Raw genomic sequence first — 24,980 nt, forward strand, 5'->3', positions numbered from 1 at the left:
AATTAGCCTCATCAAAAAAGAAAAAACAAGCTGTCGTTACAACATGGTACAGAAACACTTAAAAAACCAAAGGCCATATGTGCAGTTATTTCAATGCCCCTTACTGACATTCATTATGATATATAATACAACATATGTGTGTGTGAATATATATATATATATATATATATATATATATATATATATATATATATATATATATATTTAATTATAACGTTATTTCAAAAGAACTATGGTCATTTTCTAATTTGTCTCATCAAAAGGTCATTCTCTATTATAACTGAGTTTAATGTTATCATATCAGCAGTATTATGTTGGCATGCATAGATGGCCTCTTCATAGGTTTAGCAACTTATATAAACTGAAAATGTCAGGTTAGAAAAAAACCATTATTGATCGTGCATCTGACTGTAATCCAGTCTCACAAATATATACACATACTTTATTGCCCTACACCATTCAAACTGCCACTGTGGGTTGTGTGTTTTCCCCAGGCCGATTGCAGCATATTGGACAGAAACACATCTGCTTCGGGTTGATGACTGTATGTTAGGCTGTTTCATTCATTCTGCTTCCATACAAACATTATCAGGTCTAAGATCGTTCTTTCTTGTAACTGTCACCAAGTGCTTGCTCATGGGGGAATTGAATCTGACTTGACTACGACTTCACACTGGAGTACACACATTCACTGTCGGTGTTGCTCCTCTGTCTTCTTGATCTTCTGGGCTTGTGAGCCCTTAAAGCAGCGTAATGAAGGCTCTCTGTGTCTTGGTGTAACTGGTAACACAATATAAAGTGGTGCATCACTATTATAAAAGATACAGCACAAGAAAGAGATGTACAGAACTCTGCAAGTGTCTCTGAGTGTTACTGTTGACATTTGACAACTAAAGAGTTGTCAAATTATATCTATGTATCTCTATGGCCCATAGACTGACACCTAACTTTTACAAATTACTTTTATTTCCCATGACACCTGCCAAGTATAAATAAATAAATATTGCTGTGTCAACAAAAAAAATCTCTATTTTCATTAGAAAATGTTGCTTACCACTGTTTCTGGAGTAGAGTTTTCTGAAAATGTTACATGGGGACACACAAAATCAAAAGAATTATATTGAAATGCATAATACACTTAATACTTGCTGTCTGATTCGAATATTATCAGTTACCTGTACACTGGCAGTTTATTTTGTTCATCTGGTACACTGAGAAAGCCAGTAAAACAACCAGGACGGTGGTGAATGTCAAAGCTGCACTCAAGAAGTACACCAGGACGAGAGAGTCCACCTCATCTGTACGGAAAGACAGCGGCACACATGACAGAGCTCTGAGATCTTTTTCTCTTAATGTTCATTAAAGGATAGATTTTGATATTTTCAAGTCAATATTTAAATATAATTGATCTAAATTTTGGAATTTAGGAAAGTAACACAGAATAAAATCTACCATCCTCATCCTGACTAAAAAGTAACTCTAAAGTTTCAAGTGAACGAAACGAGGACTGTAGATCGTTATCTCCTGCAGCACAGTGAAGAAATTGCTTCACTGTCAGTATGTAAATGACCAGGAGCTCTGGTCAGCATGCGATTATTCAGAAAAACAGTGACAAATAAACATTACTATTTCTCAAATAAGAACCCTCTGCTAGAATCAAACTTACCTTTCAAGTCTCCATTGGTTCTGTTTCCAAAAAGTATGTGTCCACATGAGGCAACAGCACAGTAGTAGGTCCCACTGTGAGAAAGATTCAGGCTCTTCATTGGCAAATTGTAGACACAGGTTTGTGTTTGTGTGTTGGCTTTGCTCCCACACCGATTTCCATGGGTGTAAATGAGTCCTGGATGAGATTCTTGAGAGTGTTTGAACCAGTAAACACTGTGTTCTCCATCACAGGTCCCAGTGTGTATTGTACAGTTCAGAGCCACAGAGCCTCCTGGCTGGATGATCTCAGATGCTGACTGATGGACTAAAGCTGGGATGTTCAAACCTGAACCCTTCACACTCATGGTTATGCCCTCACAAAATTCAAACTCATAGTCATATAAATTGGTCCCTATGCAGTAGTAAGTAGCTGAGTCTGAAATTTGCACATCCGAAATCTTCAAGTGACATTTATGGTTTTTAGTGTCCACTGAGAATCGGGAATCGTTCTTAAAGTCATCATAAAGGGTGCCGATATTATTGCGCTTGTAGAAAGTAGACACCAGCGCTGGTGTCTGTCCCACACTTTGCTTGTACCAGTGAAACATCACTGCTTTGTCATCTTGGCAGGAGCACAGCAAAGTCACACTAGCTCCAACATCGGCTGATTGAAAATTTAATGATGATTGTTTTAAAGTTGTCATATGAGCTGAGGAGAAAATAAAGAAACAAAGCATATACACATTTAATCTAATGCTGGTATGTTGTAATGATCTGCATCACAGAGTGCATAATAACATGCTCCAAACCAACACATGGCAAAGTATTACAGTGCAGTGAAAAAATACAACTTACCCATATTGGCCACGAACAGGCATGTGAAAAACAGAGCAACGCTTGGAGATGTCATCGTGCTTCAGATGCTGTGCTGAATGAATTGAATCTCTATCCGTTCTCTACTCTTCACAGAGGAGACTGTACGTGATTGGCCAATCAGAATGAACATCCTATTATGGAAACAGTGCACACATGATCATTGTCCGCCTACCTTGGGACAGTAACAACAACCTGCTTCGAACAAACTCACCACATACATTATTGGAAGGAGCATTTAACCCTATTTCAACTGTTTCTCTGACTTTCTGCTGTTTGATCCACAGCCAAAGATATGATAGGCAACATGTCCACATTAAAATGTCTGAAAATTACCAGACCTTTTGTTCTACATTTTCTTCAGTTGTGTAGGGGAGACCGGGTATTGTTGTAACATGGGAAGTGATTAACACTATATATCCACTAATCAGGGATAACATAGGGATAACAAGTCTCACCTGTCCCACCTTTTTTCCTCATTCCTCCCTTCCCTATATCTGCGGTCTGCACAATCATCCCTTGCTCATGCATCCCTCCACCCCAGCATCCTTTTGTCCGTCTTCCTTCTCTTCCTTCTTCCTTTCCCCCCACCAATGTAGCTCCTGCTGCAGCTACCCCCAGTGACTCATTTCCAGTAACTACTATCAACCATGCCACCGTGCACCCCCCCCCCCCCCCCCCCCTTTACTGTTCCCACAACGCCCTCTACCAGCAGCCCTATCGCGCCACCATCGTCAACCCCACGACAACTGGCAACTTCACTATGGCTTCTTCCACCCCTCCCATCTGCACCCTTCAGCTACAATACCCTCACCGATTCAACTTCAACAGATCCTATGAGGTACATACATTGACCTGCACCCTACTTTTTTAGCCATCCAATTGCCTCCCCCGCCGCCCCCAGGGAGCTCCCCACACTGTCCAGCACAGCCCAGCTAAGGCACCCCCCACCTTAACGTTCCAGGTAATTCACAGCTTTGGAGTGTGCCTTTGCCTTCTCACTTTACTGGGACACCATCTGCTCTGTCTCCCCTGAAAGTAGGGCCGAAATGGACGACTTACTCTCCACCATCTTGGACCTGGCTCTGTGGTTCGGCTGCACAGGTTTTTATCCTCACCATGTTATTTTTTTCCTCCCAAGCCACAGGGTGTCTCCACCATTTCAACCAGGGCACCTACTTGGGGGCCCTGGACTCAAAGCTCTTTTGCAGCATATAAGCAATAAGAACCTCCCTGACTCCCTCACACCCGGGGTTGCAATGCATCTAACTGCCACTTCCCCAGACTGCTCGTTCTGCTTTGGAGTCCATGGCAGGTCCACTTGCCCTCACAACACGCACTCTGACTAACTCAATACCTCTAAACCCCCACTGACATCAACACCTCAAAGTCCGCTCAAAACACCACTCCGACCAGTCAGCTCGTCCACTTCCTCACCCACGTTTCCACTTTCAGTTTCCACCCGGGCATCAAAGTTAAATCCCCGACTCCTCATTCGTCTCGGGCATTCCCCTGTTCGCTGAATCAAGTGTAGGATCCAGCACATACCTGTAATTCCTCTGCATCATCCTCAACACACCTACCGTAAGCAACAGCTCCTGTCCGCTCAGACACCTCAATTTCGCTGTTCGCACCAGCCCTCAAATCCTATCCTTTATCTCCCACTGACCACCCATGCCACCCACCTGTTCTTCCTCTGTGTCTACATCAGCTTTGCTGACTCCCATAAAATGAAGCATGCACCTGACCCCCCTTCCTCTTTTTACGGAATGGCATCTTTTTTTTCATTTCTTTTACAACGATAAAATCGCCCAGCCCAAGGACATACAGCTGTACACTGACGCTGCACTCTTTAGGTTTGGAAGCTACCACGGCGGTAGATAGTGCATCATCATTTGGCCCCTCGACTGTCCTCACTCTCTCCTTCCTTTGCACTCTACAAACGTATCCAGTCGCCATAGCCCAATGTCTAATGCACTCGACCCTACCCTTTCTGCCTCCTAACGCATTCGACGCTCCTTTCTGCCATCCAATGCACCATTAAACAGTGAGCAGAAACTGCAAATCACTGCAGAAACTGAGAGACCAGGGGTCCAGTGATCTTCCCAGTTTAGGTTACAAGAGCAGCAACAGAGTTTTCTCTGAGGTGCATGAGCAAGTGTCCACTGACCTGACCTGGACAAGGGACGCATGTGACAGGCCACTGGAGAGTTATAGAGACATTGTTCTGAATTGTTCTTTTATTTCAATTAACCTCATTCAGAAGCATACTGCATGGTGTGGCATCTGTTTTTCCTTCTATCGTCGAATTGTTGCAACCTACCTCGGCAATGAGGTGTTACATGACTTGAGCTGTTACATGACTTTTCCTAAAAGTATCTGTATTTTAATCTAGAATAGTTTTTATATGAATTACACAAAATATGATATGTTTTACCTATTTAAGCCATAATCGGTCATAATGACTGCACATCATTCCGCAGGGTTTCATTGTTGCATTTTTCAGGCGGTTTGCTTCTTTCATTGTCTCTCTTGTCTCTAACTTTGTTAGCGGTCTCCAGCTGTGCTTCTCTGCAAATTTACTTTTAAGTTAATTATTATATAGCTGTATTATATAGCCTGGTTGGCACCATGGGCAAACAAAAACGGGAGTTCCCCCTCTGTGAAACAGCAAGCGGGGCTGTTCAACACAAGGTGCTTAAATGATGCAACTCTGACTGTGCAGCAGGGGAAAGCAGAGGAAGAATGTCTGCATCCTGAGCATCTGGGCACCTTTAGTGGGGCGAAGCAACCAGCAGCGGAAGCAACCACCGCAGCAGCTGCAGGCACGGACACAGAGGCAGTACCGGTCCGAAAGAGCTGCAAACGGAACCAAACATCGGAAACTTGAAATGCCACAAGCCCGTGTGTTGTAACTCTGAGGAGAGCGGAGGTAATCTGCGTAGACTGTGACCAGTGATAACGGCTCGTTTTGTTTGTGTTTTAGATCAGCTCGATTCCAGCTTTTTTGATTATTATTGTTATTATTTTTATCATATATTATTAAACAATGATTCATAATCAAATAAGATACTTTTAATTGTTAATTTTCGAATTCTGAGTTTTTTGGTCTGACTGGAATGAATCCGCCACAGTGGCTGGTAAACTGATTCAATTCACCCACCAGCACACAAATTCACCTGCATTTGGCGGGTGGCGGTTGCTAATTTCCATGAGGCTTATATTCAGGTGCGCTCTATAGTCCGGAATTTAGGGTAATTCACTCATCAAGATCTGACATGTGATTAAAGTGTTCCCCTTCATTTTTTTGAGCAGTGTATATTACACACGGGGTTCTATAGTGTGCAGGGTTTGGCACGTGAAAGTTTGCTCACATAGAAACATACCTATCCACAGTCATGGGAGGGACTCATTTTCCTGTTCTGGCCACAGCAAATCTGACAAATGAAAAGTAAAATCTTACTTAAAAAAAAAAGAACATAAAACACAAAACTAAATGTGTGCCAAAGTTATGTTTAATAATAAACTATTATCTGTACATACAGGTGCATGAAGTTCATACCAAATAGTTTGCAAAGTGTGCAACACTGGTGGGATTCTATCCTGCTGTGCATCCAAACTGTCTGTGCTGCTGTAGGTATTGAGTTTTTTTATATATACACAAAGACCACTTAATAATTACACTTTTCCGTATTGTTTAATATTAATTAAGGAAAGCGTCACTCTGAGGAGTGTGCCACTTAACATAAAATGCTACTCTCACTGAAGTGTGAAAAGTCGAAATTGTAAGATAGTTGATTGTTGAGTCTCGTTCCCAACTTGCAAAATACTGACACTTGGTGGCTGACCCTGCTTACCAACGCAAAGTGAGTATTTGATGAATTGGGAATGAGACTCAAGAATGAACTATCTTATAAATTGGACCTTAAACCATTCAATCCAATCGCTGTAAGGGCGGGTAGTTCCTGTTTGTGTACACATCATGTGCAGTGAGCACAACCCTCATTTTACACAGCTACAGCTACCCTTTCAAAATGACTTCTCTCTGCTGCTTTCTGAGCTGCTATACACTGTGGCCTCGAGACCACAGGCCGGTCTTCCTGTGCTCAAGCTAGGACTTAAGTTTCCACCAGCTGAAACTTGTTCACAGCAGTTCACACTTTAACCGCCACAGGAGTCAAGACAAACATCAGTTGCCGAGAGCTGTTACAAGGTTGCGCTTTTCACTTACACTTTTGGTAAGCGCAAGGTATTTATAGCTCAAAAGATGCTCTGTCAATAGGTCTGTTTCCATCTGCCTGTTTTAGGCGCATCTTTAAATTCTGCATAAAAAAAACAGTAACAACACCAAATTTGAAATCCAATCCAATTTTTCACTTGGGCCAGGAAAAAAATTTAGTATATACATTATAGTGAAATGTGATATAATGCAATGATCAGCTGCAGATCACTGAAGACTCTGCTCTGATACCCCTTTCACACTTGACAAGAAACCCACTAACATCTGTCTCCTGTCTACAGTACGACAGACATTCATTTTCCATTCAAAGGACTCTATTAGTCACACGTGTTTATTAGCTGTGATGAAAACATAATGCCCTCTAATTTTCAGTCGTTCTCCCATAGAGCTCTTAAAATAATCCACAGAGCAGCTTAAAGGTGCTGAATTGTGCATTTCTACATTTTGTTTCACTGGTTTGCAGGAGACTCTGTATGATTTTTTTATTTTTTTAAATCTGAACATTCAGAAATGGCCCGTCCCATCCTGTCAGTTCACATTCTTTTCACCACACCAGCAAAAAACCTTTGTGGTTTCTGAGTGGCTTTACAAACACAGATGCACACACTCTCACACACTAGTGCATGGCTTCACAATGCTTGTCCTATTGCGTCATTTACATGCACAAGAGAGACATTATCTTTTCCCTGCTCACCACACCGAAACTATAAAAGGCTCTGTACATTTTTGTGTGCATGACACACTATACTCTTCACCTGTGACTTCTGATATGCATTTGTCATAGTATTAGTGCACATATTTCTGTCAGTTAAACAGTCAAGTAGCTAACAGCACCAAAAACAGAGGTACAAAGCAGTGAAATATGGACACTTCTCATGTGCTGTCTTTGCAAAAGCTCGTTTAATTGGTTTATTAGAAACACTTACAGTCATCATATTTAGGTGAAGTCATGTAGATAAAGCCAGATTATTCTTTTAAAAGAGTCAGTAGCCCTTTTTAGATAGAAAAGGCTGCACATGTGCTCCAAGGTAAGGGCGGCAATGTGCTGGCCTGTCTTTCTAAAACGGAGGCGTAGTATTCCTCCTTTTCCAAAAGCCACCTCTGAGGTAGGCGTAAACATGTGACGTGACGTGAAGCTCGAAGTTGGGTTGTGAACAGTGACTACACATTTGTCTTCAAAATAAGAGCTTTACATTGCACCTCATTCGAGTTTATAAGTGCGAACTTAGTGAGGGGCTTTAAATTTGAAAGTAGCGACCGTCCTTCACTTGCCGACACAACAACAAGCTAACACAACCAAACAGCTACAGAGACCGAGGAGATGCTAGCATCTCCTGGATGGTTACACCCTGCCTTTCCGAAACCCCGCTGTTCCGAACATAGACTTCAATTCATCATAATGGCGGAGTTCCCCTTTTTTTCAAAGACCCCGCTATTTCCGAAAAGGAAACGGAGGCTGCGCATTTATCCTTTTTTCCTTTGTGGGTTCAAACGGATCATGTGGCTGATTAACCGCAAAACAAGCCTACTTCATATTAATGACATAACGCTCATTATGCTTCAGCTGGACAAATGGCTACGTTGAATTGAAATGTTAAAACGAACGACCAGAGGGGTCATTTCCCGGCAGATTGCACCCATGGGCCACAGTTTATTTCAGAATTGGCCGGTGAGTGGATGGCAGTGTTTGATGTAGGAAGTAATGTAAACTTGAAAATCAATTTCGGAACAGCGGTGTTTAATTTCGGAAAAGCAGTGTTTGGGGGGAGGGTCGGAACAGCGGTGTTTCGGAGTGGGGGTGTTTCGGAATGGAGGGGTTTCGCAATGGAGGGTTGTCGGAATGGAAGGCTGTCCCCCTCCTGGATCTCAGCGGCTGTCCAGTTGCTCATCTTAATGTCCGCAGATGAAATGATGGACTGACTGCCGTGATCAGCTGTTTCTTGGTTTTAAAACTCCCTGGCTGTGGGTCGCACTACAGTGCAGGTCATTGACACCTCCGCCCACCTCACGTAGAGGCCGGCACATTGCCGCCTCATTTTTAGATAGCAGGCGAGGCAGAAATAAGTGTACCCTCCGAGGCGGAAAATCGGCGGACCAAAACAGACCCCTAATTTGCCACTCTCTGTCTAAAACCGCGGATCGAGCCACCAAAAGGACGGGCAAATTGGCGGCTTGGTGCCCTGTCTAAAAACGGCTAATATGAAGTCCTGTTCTGCTGCACAAAGACAAAGATGAAACAGCTCTACTGCTTTAAACTGAAGCACACACATTCACTCCAGGTGTTGTCTCTTTGTCGTCTCAGTCTGTTGACTTTATTCTCAGTTGAAACATCCATCCATCCATTGTCTGTAACCACTTTATCCCATTTATGGGGTCTCACAGAGTTTTTACTGGAGCTTATCCCAGCTGTCTCTGGGCGAGGGCCAGTCGCCTGTACAAGTCGCCAGCTCATCACAGGGCCCTCAGGGATGGCAGAGACTGCCATGCAAGGTGCCAACCGCACATCAGGAGCAATCCGGGGTTCAGTATCTTGCTCAAGGAGACTTCGACATGGAGCTCAGCTTGAACCAGCAACCTTCCGATCACTAGCCGGCCTGCCCTCCCCGCTGAGCTACAGCCGCCACCCTATTCAAACATGGTCATAGTCATTATCTTCATTTTAGTAACCCTGGTGATGAAAGGAGATTAAAATAAAGACATAAATGAACTGTCACGATCTCATAAGTCCGTGGTGTTTTTTTTATGCATGCAAGCACAATAGAACGCAAACAAAACACCAGAAGTGCACTGAGACGCACCTTCTGATAAGCCCTGTTCTCCACGCTACTTGCTGCCAGATAATTCCACGAGTCAGATGTGGTACATGGCTCCGTCAAAATGTCTAGAGTACTACTAGTGTTTTTGTGTATTTTCCTACGAGAACTAATATTGCTTTGTTCTGTCTCTAGCATCCCAGCTCTAGGCACCTCTGCAGCAAACAGCCATGCGCTGCGCTCACCTGAGTCTCTACACGCCACGCATTCCACCAGCGCAATCGTGAGCTACCTCTCTTCCTCCCTCCACCTCTCAGCCAGTATTTTTTTGTTATATTTTTTAAATCAAATACTCTGAAGAGAAAAATCTTTTTATATGAATCTCTGACACAATTGCATTTCTAAAGAATATTTCAAACTTGGAATTAACCTGCATGCTTTAATAAGGGTTTAATTATAGATTTAGTCATAGGACCAGTCATGTTGTTGACAGCAATTTCACATCTGTTCACCTCTATGCTGTTGACAGATGTTGTTCGCTGCAAAATCGTTGCGACCCACCACCACACCATTGACCTCCATATCCAGTTCCCACCTCATCGGATCCAGATGTCTCAGAATATGATTGACGTTTCGACAGAGCCAAAGACTATTTCTCATCTGACGTCTAACTCACAACTTCTGGTTGGTCCTGCCCTTTGTTGTTCAAGCTCCACCCGCTCCCTGTTCAAGCCCGCCCCGTACTGAGTAGAAGTACGGATAATTTAGTTTGTTGAACAGACACACATAATGGTTAACTTGCTCATCCCTTGTTTCACGGCTGACATCACTTCGTGGAGAAACCTCTGACACAAGACAAGATTTGCTTAGTTTATTGCAAAGCAAGTAACTTCATAGAATATGGTGGAATCATGGTAAAAAATCATGTTTCAGGAAATTTCTAATTAGCCTTATACAAAAAGAAAAAAAAAACTGTTGCAACAAGGTACAGAAACACACAGAAGCCCATGAAGGCCATATGGGCCATATTATATCAGCAGTACTATGTCGGCATGTTTAGATGACCTCTTGACAAGTGCAGCAATTTATATGAAATGAAAATGTCAGATTAGGGAATAACCATGATTGTGCATTTGACTGTAATCCAATCCAACGAATGTATACACACTTACATACATACACTTTATTAGCCTATACCATTCAAACCGCCACTGTTGGTTGCGTGTTTCCCCCAGGCCGACGAGAGGTTGTAGCCTGCTGGACAGTAACACATCTGCTTTGAGTTGATGACTTTATGTTAGACTGTTTCATTCATTCTGCTTCCACATAAACATGACCAGCTCTTAGGCAGTTCTTTCTTGTAACTGTCACTAAGAGCCTGCTCATGGGGGAAATGAATCAGACTTGTCTACGGCTTCACACTGGAGTACACACATTCACTGTCGGTGTTGTTCCTCTGTCTTCTTGATCTGTTGGGCTTGTGAGCCCTTAAAGCAGCGTAATGAAGGCTTTCTGTGTCTTGGTGTAACTGTTGAAAATATGAAACGGATTATCACTTTTATAAAACATACTGCACAAGAATGAGATAAACAGAACTCAGTGTCACTGAAGAACGAAAATAAATAAAGTCTCTAAAATGAATCATTTGTCTGCCCCAATGAACAGAATATAAAATGTAACAACACTGTTAACATTTGACAACTTAACATACAGTTATAGAGTTGTCAAATTATATATGTATCTCTATGTGTCGATAGCCTGACTCCTAACTGGTTAAAATTACTTTTATCTCTCATGACACCTGTCTTCAAGTAAAAGTCTCTATTTTCAATAGATGTTACTTACCACTGTATCTGGAGTTGGGGTTTCTGAAAACGTTACATTGTGACACAAAATGAGAGTCATTTAAATGAAATGCAACACATGATCAATACTTGCAGGCAAATTCAAATAGTATCAGTTACCTGTACACTGGCAGTTAATTTTATTCATCTTGTACAGTGAGAGAGCCAGCAAAACAACCAGGACAGTGGTGAATGTCAAAGCTGCACTCAAGAAGTACACCGAGACGAGAGAGTCCACCTCATCTGTACGGAGAGACAGCGGCACCATGACAGAGCTCTGAGACGTTTTTCTCTCAATCACATTTCAAACAATGCTGACATGCAAATCTGAACATTGAAAGAGTTACTGTAATTCTAAAAAACAAAACAAAATCCATTGTTCTTATCCTGACTTAAAATTTATTTTCAGTTGAACGAAACAAGGACCGTAGATCTTTATCTCCTACAGCTAAAGGAAGACATTGCTTCAATGCCAGTGTGTTACTCACCAGAAGCTCATGTCAGCATGTGATTATTAAGCAAACCAGAGAAAAACCCTCTGCTAGAAACAAACTTACCTTTCAAGTCTCCATTGGTCCTGTTTCCAAACAGTATGTGTCCACATGAAGCAACTGCACAGTAGTAGGTCCCAGTATGAGAAAGATTCAGGCTCTTCGTTGGCAAGTTGTAGACACAGGTGTGTGTTTGTATGTTGTCTTTCCTCTCACACTGATCATTCCTTCCTCCATGGGTGTAAATGAGTCCTGGATGAGCTTCTTGAGAGTGTTTGAACCAGTAAACACTGTGTTCTCCATCACAGGTCCCAGTGTGTACTGTACAGTTTAGAGTCACAGAGCCTCCTGGCTGGATGATCTCAGATGCTGACTGATGGATCCAAGCTGGGATGTTCAAACCTGAACCCTTCACACTGATGGTCGTGCCCTCACAGAATTCAAATACATTGTCAAATAAATTGGTCCCTACGCAGTAATAAGTAGCTGAGTCTGAAATTCTCAAGTCTGAAATCCTGAGGTAACATTGTAGGTTTTCAGTGTCCATTGAGAATCGGGAAGTGTTCTTAAATTCATTGTGAAAGTTGCCTTTATTATTATGCTTGTAGAAAGTAGACACCAGCGCTGGTGTCTCTCCCACAGTTTGCTTGTACCAGTGGAACATCACTGTTTTATCGTCTTGGCAGGAGCACAGCAAAGTCATGTTAGCTCCAACATCGGCTGATTGAAAATCTAACAATGACTGTTTTAAAGTTGTCATATGAGCTGAGGAGAAAATGAAGAAACAAAGCACATACACAGTTAATCTAATGCTGGTATGTTGTAATGATCTGTATCACAGAATGCATGAAAACATGTTACAAAGCAACACATGGTAAAGTATTTTAGTGCAGTAACAAAACACAACTTACCCATATTGGCCATGAACACGCATGTGAGACACAGAGCAAAGCTTGGAGATGTCATTGTGCTTCAGATGCTGTGCTGAATGAATTGAATCTCTGTACGTTCTCTTCTCTTCACAGAGGACACTGTACTTGATTGGCCAATCAGAATGAACATCCTATTATGGGAACAGTGCACACACGTTCATCGTCCCCCTATCGTGGGACAGTAACATCAACATGACTCGAACAAACTCGCCACATTCAGCATTTTCAAGATAGGATTATTAAGGGACATTTAACTCAATGTCAGCTGTTTCTTTAATCAAATCAAATCAAATCAATTTTATTTATATAGCCCACATTGCCTCAATGGGCTTTACAATCTGTATAGTGAACAACATCCTTCTTTACCTTTCTGCTGTTTGATCCACAGTTACAGATATGATATACAACATTTCTGAATTAAAAAGATAAAAACTGACTGGACCTTTTGTTCTACATTTTCTTCAGTTGTGTACTTATCTTTTTTCAAATGTTTCCTACAATTTTCAAACCTCGAAAATTATTTTACTCAAGGAATCAGTGCATTTCATTTTGCAATAACTTCCTATGACAAAAAGATACATCAGATAGTGAGGAAGGAAATGTTTTGAATAAAGGAATATTGTTTTGCTTCAGGTAATGGTACGATTCATTACATAGCCGCCTCTACTTCTAGGATAGGGAAGTGTTATGATTGGACTCATTGGTAGCCTGTTTGTTGTCTATTTCTGTGATTCAGAGGTGCTTGGTTAGGCTTTAATCCTGCTTTTCTCCTTTTCCAGTTTGACCGAACCATACTCGTGGGCCAACTACTTATAACCCAGCCTTCTGCACCTCTGCCACCCCTCACAACCCTGACCGCCTGAGCAAGCCAGTAACCGATAGTCTCCACCTGCACCACCCTGGGAGCCACCGGCCTGCGCTCAAGCTCACTGTCAGAACCACATTGTGTTAAAAGCCATTGTACTTGCGCCCACCTGTGTGCCACTGGGCGTGTTGGTCTTAGAATGAGGTGTGGTCAGGCTCACTGGTGGCACTGATTGCTATCTTGCGCCAGCAGAAAGTGATTGTGCCATAGACCAACAAAAAGCTGGTTTAAGGTCAAAGGTGCAATCTGTTTACTGCTATTTAAAGGTCCTGTTTGTAAGATGGTAAAACTGACGCTTTGGGTTTCCCAACTCGTCAGATACTGACGCTTTCAGATGGTGGGCGACCCGACCTACAATCCTAAAGCGTCAGTATCTGACGAGTTGGGAAACCCAAAGTGTCAGTTTTACCATCTTACAAACAGGAGCTTTAAAGGATGTCTTAGTCAAACAGTAAGATGGGCCTACACAGGAGGTTTCACACCGTGCATATACGCTCTGATTTTATGATTTGAGAGGGTGTTTTCAGTAACGCACTGTTACAAATATCAATCAATTAAGCTTATAATCTGTTCCTTGTGCGCAAATGTGCATGTTAATGTAGAGATACACATATCATTACTGCTGCTGGATGATCGCTGCAGGTAATGTCATTAATATTTTCCTCATTACCACCCCATTCACCCCTCTCGTGCCACTCGTTATTGATAAGGATGATACCTCTATTGATGCATGGACTGATATCCGCACATACACGCAGCATCGCTCCTCCTCCTCCTCAGTTTAAAGTGAAACTCTTGCCAAAAAGCAACCGCGGCTTTATTTGCGATTGAATATGAGTCAAACCTTCGTGTAAAAGCATAATTATGACGAAAGAGGCACTTTTAAGATTTACCGTATTTGCGTTTTCCGGCACGTTAATTTTGAACGGGAATGCTAGGGGCATAGATACGATGGCATCAAAATCGCTATTTTTAGAACACTAAGAAGGCTCGACACAACATGAAACTTTGCTCGTAGCATCACCAGGGTCTCTACACATGAACACGAGCATTGAGAACAGTGTTTGTGTACACAGAGCTCAGAGAGCCTTCTTCACTTTAATATCAGGCCCTGGAACACCTGCCTCCTAAAGGGCATGGAAGACGACACTCGGACTGGTCTGATTTATGTTCTCTCCAAAACACACCTGTGACTAATTCAGAGAATACAACCCCTTTGTGCACTTTGCACCCAGATTATCCAGCGTTTAAATGGTAAAAATGACTTGGACAACCCCTACACGCAGTAGAGCTTTGTGCTACAGAATATGCGCTATAGACTGTCTAAATAGGGCCCCAGGTGTTTATTCTCTAGAGGTCCTTTAGTTTGTTCTAGGCAGCTGAGCAGACGCTCTTGCCCCCTGCTCCGCAAACATGTTTTGTTTTGATAATGGGCCCACTAGCATTAGAAGTCACATTTTGTATATTTAATGGTCACAAACAACTGGATTTAGGCGGTAACACTTTCAGCTGTATTATACACTGGGTTCTATAGTGTGCATAGTTTGGCACGTGGAAGTTTGTTCACATAGATACATACCTATGAACAGTCAGGGGGGCTCATTCTCCTGATTTGGCAACACAAACAGCCAGCAAATCTGACAAATGGAAAATGAAAACTGAAAACCAAACACAAAAATAAGTGTGTGCCAAAGTTGTGATCAATAATAAATTATTATCTGTACAGTTCATCTGTGAAGTTCATACCCAAAAGTTTGCAAAGTGTGCAGCACTGGTGTGGCTCTGTCCCGCTGTGCATCCAAACTGCTGCAGGTAATGATTTTTTTTTTTTTTGGAAGACCTTAAAGACATGATAATAATTGAGTTTTTCCATACTTTATAACACAACTAATACTGATTATGTAAAGTTTCACTCTGTTGAGGGTACCACTTCACAAAACGTGATACTCTCCACCCACATTACAGTGTTAAAGATCTAGTTTGTAAGATAGATGATTGTTGAGTCTCCTTCTCTTTGGTATGGTGGCTGACCCCACCTACCAACCCAAAGCGTCAGTGTTGGACCTTTCACACCAATCCTTGTAAGCGCTTGCAGTTCCTGTTTGTGTACACATCATGTTATGTGCAGTGAAGACAAAACCCTTGTTTCACACAGCCACAGCTACCCTTTCAAAATGCCTTCTCTCTGCTCTTTGCTGCTTTCTGAGCTGCTATACGCTGTGGCCTCAAGACCACAGGCCGGTCTTCCTGTGCTCAAGCTAGAACCCAAGTTTCCATAACCTGCAAACTTTTTCACAGCAGTTCACACTTTAGTCACCACAGGAGTCAAAACAAACATCGGTTGCTGAGAGCTGCCCAGTTACAAGGTTGTTCTGGTAAGCGGGAGGTATTTATAGATCGGCGGGGATTTTTTAAGATGCTCTGTCAATAGGTGTGTTTCCATCCACCTGTTTTAGGCGCATTTTCAAATTGTGTATAAAAACAAGAGTGACAACGCCCCAAATTTGAAATACAGTCATGAAATATTGCAAAATAAGTTTTGAACGCTCGGCTCAGGTGAAAAAGTCAGTGTATCATTTAAATTGAAATGCGATATAGTGCGATGAACACAGATCACTGAAGATTCTGCTCTTCTGAGGAAAATGGCGGCAGTCTGATACCCCTTTCACACTGGACAAGAAACCCACTAACATCTAGCTTTTGTTTTCAGTGGGAAATGCATTTTATTCTCCAGTCAAAGGACCCTGCAGTAGTAATGGGTATTTCTCAGCTCCAGATTAGGATGTGGGGACCTTAATTCACCAATCCAAAGTCCAACCCCTTTAGTTACTGCTGCTAGGTTGGACAAACTTGACAGTAAAAAAACATGGCAATGTTGGCCCATTCAGCCAGGTTCCGTGTTTACAGTCGGGCAACATAACTTCAAGAAGCCGACGTCAGGGGCAACAGTCATTCCAGTCTGAAGTAAAACGAGAGAGTCGTTGCTCTGTCCTGGTTAACCATATTTCATCTTCCAAATACATCATGTGAGCCTTTTGTGCTTCTCCAAATCTTTCTTAATGTTATCACAGAAATAACAAGGAAGCAAACAAGGCCGAAGTTTGAAGGTGATCTGACATAAGGTATAACTCCTCTAAATGCAATGTTAGTTAGTGGCATAATGTTTTTAACCCTTTGAACAAATGTCGGTGTCTTTGGCGATGGTGTTGATGTTCAGCTGATGCCAAGGTCTACTGCAAAGCCCAATCCAATCTTTACTCTGGATAAAATTTGGCTTCGGCTGTGGGGATGGAATAAACAGAACACCTTCCATAGGGTCAGGATTTGGAAGTGCAGGTCCCTCAGCTACATCTTTTTATCATCTTTTTAACTTGTTATAGCACACAATATAGTACATACTGTATATGTTTAACAGGAAACGGGAAAGTCGACCATGGTTCATCAGGGTACCAAGCTAGCTCAACTGTAACTTGAGTGAAAATGTGTAGGCTGTAGGAAGGGTCATTTTTCAACCCAGGATGTTGGGTTGATTGATCAAATTTATAACGTTTTCCTTAGCTTTTGAACCACATCAGTTTGAAGCACAGCCAACATTTGGTTCAGGCTCCACCTATTCCGAATACAGATATAGTACAAGATAATTTAGTTGGTTGAAAACATATGGATAATGAGCAATGTCACACATGATGATAACAACCATAATTACAGCTGATAAAAAAAAAGTTTTAAACATTTTTTTTAAAGCCTCTTTATGGAGTTCTCTATACTGATTGGATAAGGTGGGCAGGGATATCTCTTTTACTGCAGGAATGGGGGGAGGAGAGTCATGGGTAACTGACCACCACACTATCGTAGTGATTGCAAAACAGAGCTATTCAACACTTCTGTTAATAAATCATTGCTTACAGCCTCGTTGATATTATAATTTTATAGTGTTATACTTTCAACAGTGACAAGAAAAGAACAATGTCTCAATATTCATGAACAAACTATTGTGGCTTGTCAGTTTACATGTTCGTTACCACATTGAGAGATCATATTTATGGTTTGTGGTTGCACCCACGTGTTATGCACACACTTTCTTATGTCAGTGTGTCATAGAAGCCTGTTAAGCAGCGTCACTGAATTTAGCCTCAATCTAGGTTTCTTTCTAACCTATTATAGATATTACATTATAAGTCAGATGTCGCACTCTTTTGAAACCCTGTACTTGAAACTAGGAGTTAACATGATCATAATATGCACAGGACAAAAAGACATAGAGAAATTTGATCAATTCACCACCACCACATGGAAACTATTAAGAATTTATGGTGACTAATATAGACACTCACTGTGTCTACTGTGTGTGATGACTTTTCATACGCTTTCACTGCAGATTTTACCCTTTAAACACTTTTCTTAGAGTCATTTACAAAGACCCTCCACTGTGGTACAAAGCGTACACTGATACACTTATACACTGTGACACTGAATATGGACGGATCATCAATATTTATTTATTTTTCAATTACAAGTTGCAAGTAAACAACAGCTCCAGAATCAAACCATAGTACAAGGCACTGTTCCTCTTCTAGGTAAAGCCAGATTCCAAAATTACACTTGAAAAGACACACTCATAGCTTCACACTGGAGTACACACATTCACTCTCTGTGTCGTCCTTCCGTCTTGATCTGCTGGCCTTTTTGACTCTTAAAGCAGCGTAATGGAGATGATCCTCATTTGTGAAATTCTAGCAATGAAATAGAAAACAGTGCATCACAATCTGGCACGAGATGAAAATCAAATCGAATTCCACTGAACGGTTTATGATTTGAAAATAAACTTGAATGGCAATTAAATATTGAGACACAAACTACCTCTGCATTGGTTGTGGAGGAAGCGGAAAATCTCACACGAGCCTCTGAAAAACAATTAAAACAATGTGAAGCTGTGATTCTAAGACGCCATGTTCAGTAATTAAACAGTAGTTAGAAACTGTACCATTTACCTCTGCACTGGCAGCATGTTCTCCTTCTTATAATGTACAGCAAGGCAGCCAGTAAAACACTCAGGATGGTGGTAAATGCCAAAGCTCCACTCAAGAAATACACAAAGACAGTCGAGTCTTCAACATCTAGAGAGACAGAAACAGAGCATTCGACATGTATTACTGTGTCCTAGGATTGAATTGACAGTGACTACAATTCACGAGTTATTAAACAAGACAACCTCTTCTAGAAAGGTTACTCACCCTCAAAGTCCAGCCTGGTCCCGTCTCCAAACAGTATGTGTCCACATGAGACAACAGCACAGTAGTAGGTCCCAGTATGAGAAAGATTCAGGCTCTTCATTGGCAAATTGTAGACACAGGTGTGTGTTTGTGTGTCATCTTTCCTCTCACACTGATCATTCCTGCCTTCATGGGTGTAAATGAGTCCTGGATGAGATTCTTGAGACTGTTTGAACCAGTAAACACTGTGTTCTCCATCACAGGTCCCGGTGTGTACTGTACAGTTCAGAGTCACAGAGCCTCCTGGCTGGATGATCTCAGATGCTGACTGATGGACCAAGGCTGGGATGTCCAAGCCTAAACCCTTCACACTGACAGTAACGCCTTGTACAAATTCAAATGTTACTGAAAAGCTGCTTGCACAGTAGTAAGCGGCTGAATCTGAAATGTGTAAATCTGAGATCTTCAAGTGATTGTTCCCAGTGTCAGTGTCCAGTGTGAAGCGTGGATTGTTCTTGCATTCATCATAAAAAGCGACATTTTTATTAGACACATAGACTGAAGAGATGAGCCTTGGTTTCTCTCCCAGCGTTTGTTTATACCAGTAATACTTGGCTATGACTTCACCCTCATAGAAACATTCCAATGTCACGCTGTCACCAACATGAGCCGATACAAAACGTCCCTCTTGATGAACAGTTGAGGAATATTCCGTCGTTTGAGCTGAAGAGATAAAGTAAATACACTATTACTTTAACGTGACAGTAAGATACTAAAGACATGAGAAATAATTAGAATAAATGACACAAGAATGACCATACCATTTAATATATATATAAACTTCAACCATAAAAACAAAACTCACCTATTTTCGACAAGAACAAAAATATCAGCTGGAAAACAAACTTTGGAGATGTCATCGTCTCAGCCTGCTGACTTGAGTGAAAACAACCTTGATATTTTCCCCACTCTTCACAGAGAAGATTGAGTTTGATTGGCCCAGCTGAAATGACACTGTATGTCCTCTTAAGGAGAGAAGATCACATGCTCCAACCACCACCACCAACAAAAAAAAAGTTTGGTTCTCGAGAGTTATCTGAAAAACATAATGGCACTTCGATTAGACAACCACACGTCCCCGCATTTAACACCATGCTGATTTCGATGATGATGTTTGCATTCTTTGACAGTACAGGAAACAACAGAGGTCTTAAAAATGCTGGTTATCCAATAGGTAGCTCAGTGATGGATTAATTATGAATTAGACTTATTATTATGGGCACGGCTTAAAGCAGGTCTTGTCACTTATCCAGAACATTAATTTTAATAGTGAGGATTTCTTTCAACCTTTATTTAAATTGGGAATAATCGTTGCGGGCAAGCCCTCATTTTCAATGATGTCGAGAGCACAAATAAAATAGAGTATGTACATAAAAATGATATAAGAAGCATCCAACATAATGGAATTCAAATACAACAGACAAAAACGCTGAGCATTGTACAATCCCTGGAGCATGTTGAATAAACATTTATTCATGAATATCATGAAGGCTAATATTATTACTTAGCCAACACTTCTAAAACCAATATTGCTGGTGTTTGTTTTTATTGTTCTTTGTTACTCAGCTGGTCCGCCAAGCACCAGAAGTATCACCCATAACTCTTTCCCGAGCAATTTTCCCAGTGACCTCCCATGAAATTGTGTTTAAAGATCCCATATTATACTGTTTTTCATCAATTTCACACAGCTGTCAGAGGTCCAACAACACTGTATTTGAAATGTATTGCCTCAAACCCACCCGTGGTTCTAAATTTCAGCTGTTTAAAAGTCGCTCAAGTGAGCTCTCCTGAGAGCAGGCTGTTTCTGTGCCTGCACCTTTAAATGCTAATGAGCTCCGTCTGTCAACGCCTGCCTTGCCTGCTACACACCCCTCTCAGGGAGAGGATGCCGCTTACACTAGTGGTAGTATGCGCTAATGTTTACAGTGGATGTATTGCTATGGCTTGCCAAGATGCTGTTGTTCAACCATACCAGTTTGACCCACAATCAGACCCAGAAGGAGAAGCTCCTGAGAAAATACAGACTCTGTGGCTGCAGCAGGACATTTCAGAATGGTTAGTCTGTCTGAATATGTTACTTAGTTTGTTCTTATGTGTTGTTACATTTACTATCATGTAGGGTAGTCGACGTAATCGACGACATAAATTCGTCGACATGAATAATTTGCGTTGGCGCGTTGTCCCAAACAGGAAGTAGTACCTGCGGAGGCTGAGAATAGCCCCTCTCACACAGAGAAGCTGCATTAACGCCGCAGCGGCCGTTGGTCATTCACACAGTGCGAAGCACCGGCTGAAATAAAGACGAACCGCCATGTAATTCACGCAGAAAGCTGCGCTGCCGCTCCTAAAGAGACGTGACGGTACACGTCATGATGATGACGTCTGGGTGTTTGCCAGGTGTCTCCCCTGTCACTCTAAACCTGCGGACCGTGTATAATGTGTAGTGATTGAGAACCCAACCCCTCCTGGAAGGTGAACGAGTTACGTTGTTCGCGCTAAATTACATTATTACATAATCGCCATCAGTAAACAGGTCGCTGCGTGACTCTGTCACTTGCGGGGACGGAGGCTGTTTTCTGGGGGAAAGTTCACTGAAGTCTCGGTCGGAAGGGCTGACCATCGCAGTGATTTATATCAACACAACCACTTGAGTGAGTTAAGGGTTTTTGCCGCTGTTTTTCGGGCAGAAATGTGATGAAGAGTTGGTAGGACAGGCGGGAGGAAAGACGCTGCTCCGCCTACAACTGCGGTATTTTTTCCTCATATTAGTTACCAAGGACTGTTACAGTTACTACTTCACTTTTGTTTGGTAATGTAACGTTAACTTAATCGTTAGATTAGTCGACTAATCGAAAAAATAATCGCTAGATTAATCGTTTGAAAAATAGTCGTTTTGGACAGCTCTACTACCATGTAGCTAATGGACATAAGCAGTCACATATTTAGATCAGATCAAAACGGATTCTTAAAACGAATAAAACAGAAACATTTTTTTTTAAAAGCCCACGTTTTTACTGATAGGCTACCACTTTTTTGTAATATAAAATATGATAGGCTAAATAGCCTAACATGACAACTAATTAACGGAATACCTAATAACCTCGCTGGCAAACCCCACTACAGAGCAGGAACGCAGGTTCAACAATGCGCACACGGGTCACAGTGGAGCTGCTTCGAGTTGCTGAAGGGCAGGTGGCTCTGTCTCAGACCAGCAGGGGGTGCGATATTATTTGGTCTGTCAAGTTTTGCACAACATCGCATTAGTGAATGGAGTGCCTTTGATGTGCCGGCGCAGCCAGATGAGCCAATGCCAACCGTGGCCAGCACAGCTTCCACTGTGGGCGATACGGAGGAGAAAGGACCTCATTCATTGCCTTTAAAACGTATAGTATACCTTAAACACTTGCAAATGCTCTGCAGTATTTAATCAGTAATGTGAAGTATTGGTGGAATTGGCTAAGGCATAATAAACACAGAAAATGGACAACACTTCAAGCCTTTTTTAGAGTTTCATTAATTTCTTTTAATGTGTTATTTATTGCCTCAAGTGCGCCGACAACTGAGGCCAATAAACTGCATATTTCTGTTTGTCTGTCCAGGACCACTGCCGTGATATTGTTTGGTCTGGGCGCAGCACTGGGGACAGAGGACATGCGCTCTGGGGAGGAGACCTCGCCGACATGATGCTGGTGCCTGGCTCTGAAACATTTAAAAATACAATAAAAATGTCACCCATGTAACATGTGTAAGCCTAATTATTTGTAAGAAATGTGAACAGTCAGAGTTTGATAGATTTTACAATGCAAGCAAAGGGGGTTGTTAGTTACCATTCTGCTCTGGCTCTGACGCGAGTGCGTCTGTGTCACCTCAGCCGGAGTCCGTTCCTCTGGCAACGCTGTTGACTGCCTCCGTTATTCTCTTCCATACAGCGTTTTTATGACCTCCTTTAATTCTGTTTTTCAGACTGCCAAAAAGCACATCTTTGTTTTGCTCCACCTCAGATGTCAGGATGCCGATCTCCATCTCGGAAAAGTTTATTTTCTTGCCAGTGTTTCTCCTCTCCATGTTTGACCTCAGTGGGCGAGGCCTCCGAACCAGGAATATTTAAGGGTGTAACATGTTAATGACGATCGAATTCCGACCCGATCATTTGTACGGTGAGATTGGTCAGATACGAATGTTTCATGAATCACACGTGTGTCCTGTCGTACGGCCAATTCTGCGCTCAGATCTGCACCCGTTTTCACGCAAGATTGATAAATGAGGGCCAATGTTAACAGGCTGCTTAGAAGACTGTAGCATCTGGTCCTGTTACACATATATTAGCACCACATCACTGACCTCATAACCTTTATGGACTAAATAAGCAGGATATTTCCATAAAACTGACATACCTCAAGCCTTCTGGAGACGACTGACTGACTACTTACCTACCTACCTACATACCTACATACATACATACATACATATGTGAGAACTTGTATTAAGACTTCACAGGACATACCAAGCCTGTGATTTCAATACAATGCACTAACCGGATCATCTTCTGGTGGCTCGAGAAGTGTGAGAAGTTTCTGTGTCTGAGACAGAGTCTGTTACTGTCCCTCCCTGGATCCCCTCCATCACTGGCCTCCCTTTATTTAAATGGAGTGCCAGCTCCTCTGCTGGGATCATATCCTGGCTTGGTGGGTTAACTGCTACAATCATACAGACATTCAGCATGTCAGCAGACACCTAATCTATTCACCTCATTTGTTCACTGTTATCTACTTTAAAGTCACTTACCAGCCTACAAAATATTCTTGCATTTAATTTTAACTTGCTGCCAGGTCTTTTTATGGCCAGACAAGTTTGTTCTTAATGAAGGATAGAAAGATAAGATAAAAATGTAACATGAGAAAAATAGATTAAATTACACACATTGTGGATAATTGTTTGCACTTAATCATACTTAATTCCTGAGTAACATGCACCTCTACTTGCCAGATTTAAAGCAAAGTGTACAACATTTGATAAGTGGACTTGAAAAGTAACTCATTTAGTCCTTTATTTGTAGCCTAATTATGACAGTTCCAGTGGAGCACTGTTTATTAATTGTACAGTTTTGGACGACTTACGCATGTAGCCAGTCCGCTATTGTTTGCCAGGCTTTGTCTCTTTCTTTAATTATGGCATTGGTATTGCCTTTTATTTCTTATGAGATCTTTCACCTCTTCATAGAACTCCATCAGGAGCTGTTGTTCAGCGGCCGTGAAATATGAAGCGCGACTCTTATCCATGTTCCCATCGGTGATTCTGTGAGCGATCGCGAGGTCTATTTAAGTATGCCGTGAACACGCAAAAAAAAGCAAAGTTCACATCAACATAGAAAAAAAACAGAAATCAAAATCCACGCAAAACAAACTGACAAGGAGTCAAGGGAGAACATAGATTTGATACATAGGCACTACGTTTACATGCACAGCTTAGTCGGATTAAATCATTAAGCCAGCTACTCAATCAGACAACTGCAATTGCCTGAGTATACATGCCAGTGAGAAAATCTAATTATTGGTGGAAGCATGTCATACCCTGGTACAATAGGTGGTGCTGTACCCATTTCAACAAGTGGTAACAGAGCCACCTCCGGCTGACCTCTTTACGTCACCAGCAACAACAAACCGCCTCGGCATTCGAGAAAAATGGCATACGATGAGCGAGACGAAGCTACATCTTTGTACATTACGTATATGGTATACATGATAATTACACAAACTAGATGCACGATGGCTCCCTTGCTTGCGGTTATTTCAGAGGAAAGACGCCACCGCCGTCGACATCGCCGTCCTTCCACTTCCGGATAGCAGTCCTGGGAAAAAAATCTCAAGCGTGCGCACAACGCAGAAATCCGATCCGAAAATACAGAGGATAACTGAAGAGACACACGAGGGCATAGAGTCAAAATAGAACAGAACACATAACAAAAAGACACTGAAAAGACAGAAGAGACACAAAAGGGCATAATGACAAAACATAAGATTCAGAATCATGACAGGATGTCCATCAAAACTGTGTCCACAAAG

General features: G+C 41.9%; 3 protein-coding genes across 3 annotated transcripts; all 3 read right to left on the reverse strand.

The window, feature by feature from the left end:
- Nucleotides 1-221: 221 nt before the first annotated feature.
- On the reverse strand, nucleotides 222-2,571 carry LOC115590160 (uncharacterized). Its single transcript, XM_030431414.1, has 5 exons — nucleotides 2,503-2,571; nucleotides 1,667-2,356; nucleotides 1,176-1,298; nucleotides 1,055-1,077; nucleotides 222-780 (listed from the first exon to the last, which is right to left on the reverse strand). Exons 1-5 carry the CDS (start codon nucleotides 2,555-2,557, stop codon nucleotides 661-663), a joined length of 1,011 nt encoding a protein of 336 aa, XP_030287274.1. The 5' UTR covers nucleotides 2,558-2,571; the 3' UTR covers nucleotides 222-660.
- Nucleotides 2,572-10,369: 7,798 nt separating this feature from the next.
- LOC115589432 (uncharacterized) lies at nucleotides 10,370-12,763 on the reverse strand. Its single transcript, XM_030430272.1, has 5 exons — nucleotides 12,760-12,763; nucleotides 11,915-12,613; nucleotides 11,478-11,600; nucleotides 11,359-11,381; nucleotides 10,370-11,041 (listed from the first exon to the last, which is right to left on the reverse strand). The coding sequence occupies exons 1-5, from the start codon at nucleotides 12,761-12,763 to the stop codon at nucleotides 10,922-10,924; spliced, it is 969 nt and encodes a 322-aa protein (XP_030286132.1). The 3' UTR covers nucleotides 10,370-10,921.
- Nucleotides 12,764-18,129: 5,366 nt separating this feature from the next.
- LOC115589191 (uncharacterized) lies at nucleotides 18,130-19,795 on the reverse strand. The gene is made up of 5 exons (XM_030429954.1): nucleotides 19,724-19,795; nucleotides 18,880-19,581; nucleotides 18,637-18,762; nucleotides 18,506-18,549; nucleotides 18,130-18,378 (listed from the first exon to the last, which is right to left on the reverse strand). Exons 1-5 carry the CDS (start codon nucleotides 19,776-19,778, stop codon nucleotides 18,262-18,264), a joined length of 1,044 nt encoding a protein of 347 aa, XP_030285814.1. The 5' UTR covers nucleotides 19,779-19,795; the 3' UTR covers nucleotides 18,130-18,261.
- Between the last annotated feature and the right edge of the window lie 5,185 nt (nucleotides 19,796-24,980).

The sequence above is a fragment of the Sparus aurata genome, chromosome 10 (assembly GCF_900880675.1).
Source record: "Sparus aurata chromosome 10, fSpaAur1.1, whole genome shotgun sequence".
NCBI lineage: Eukaryota > Metazoa > Chordata > Actinopteri > Spariformes > Sparidae > Sparus > Sparus aurata.

Bases quoted from the DNA above. Each gene is read 5' to 3' on its own strand.
- LOC115590160 (XM_030431414.1), bottom strand. From the start codon at position 2,557: ATGACATCTCCAAGCGTTGCTCTGTTTTTCACATGCCTGTTCGTGGCC. The intron at 2,357-2,502 runs GTAAGTTGTATT...TTTTCTCCTCAG, and splicing joins CCTGTTCGTGGCCAATATGG to CTCATATGACAACTTTAAAA. The intron at 781-1,054 runs GTAAGCAACATT...TTGTGTTACCAG, and splicing joins ACTCTACTCCAGAAACAGTG to TTACACCAAGACACAGAGAG.
- LOC115589432 (XM_030430272.1), bottom strand. The intron at 11,601-11,914 runs GTAAGTTTGTTT...CTCTCCGTACAG, and splicing joins GACCAATGGAGACTTGAAAG to ATGAGGTGGACTCTCTCGTC. The intron at 11,382-11,477 runs GTAACTGATACT...TAACGTTTTCAG, and splicing joins AATTAACTGCCAGTGTACAG to AAACCCCAACTCCAGATACA.
- LOC115589191 (XM_030429954.1), bottom strand. From the start codon at position 19,778: ATGACATCTCCAAAGTTTGTTTTCCAGCTGATATTTTTGTTCTTGTCG. The intron at 18,763-18,879 runs GTGAGTAACCTT...CTGTCTCTCTAG, and splicing joins GACCAGGCTGGACTTTGAGG to ATGTTGAAGACTCGACTGTC. The intron at 18,379-18,505 runs GTAGTTTGTGTC...TTTCATTGCTAG, and splicing joins CCTCCACAACCAATGCAGAG to AATTTCACAAATGAGGATCA.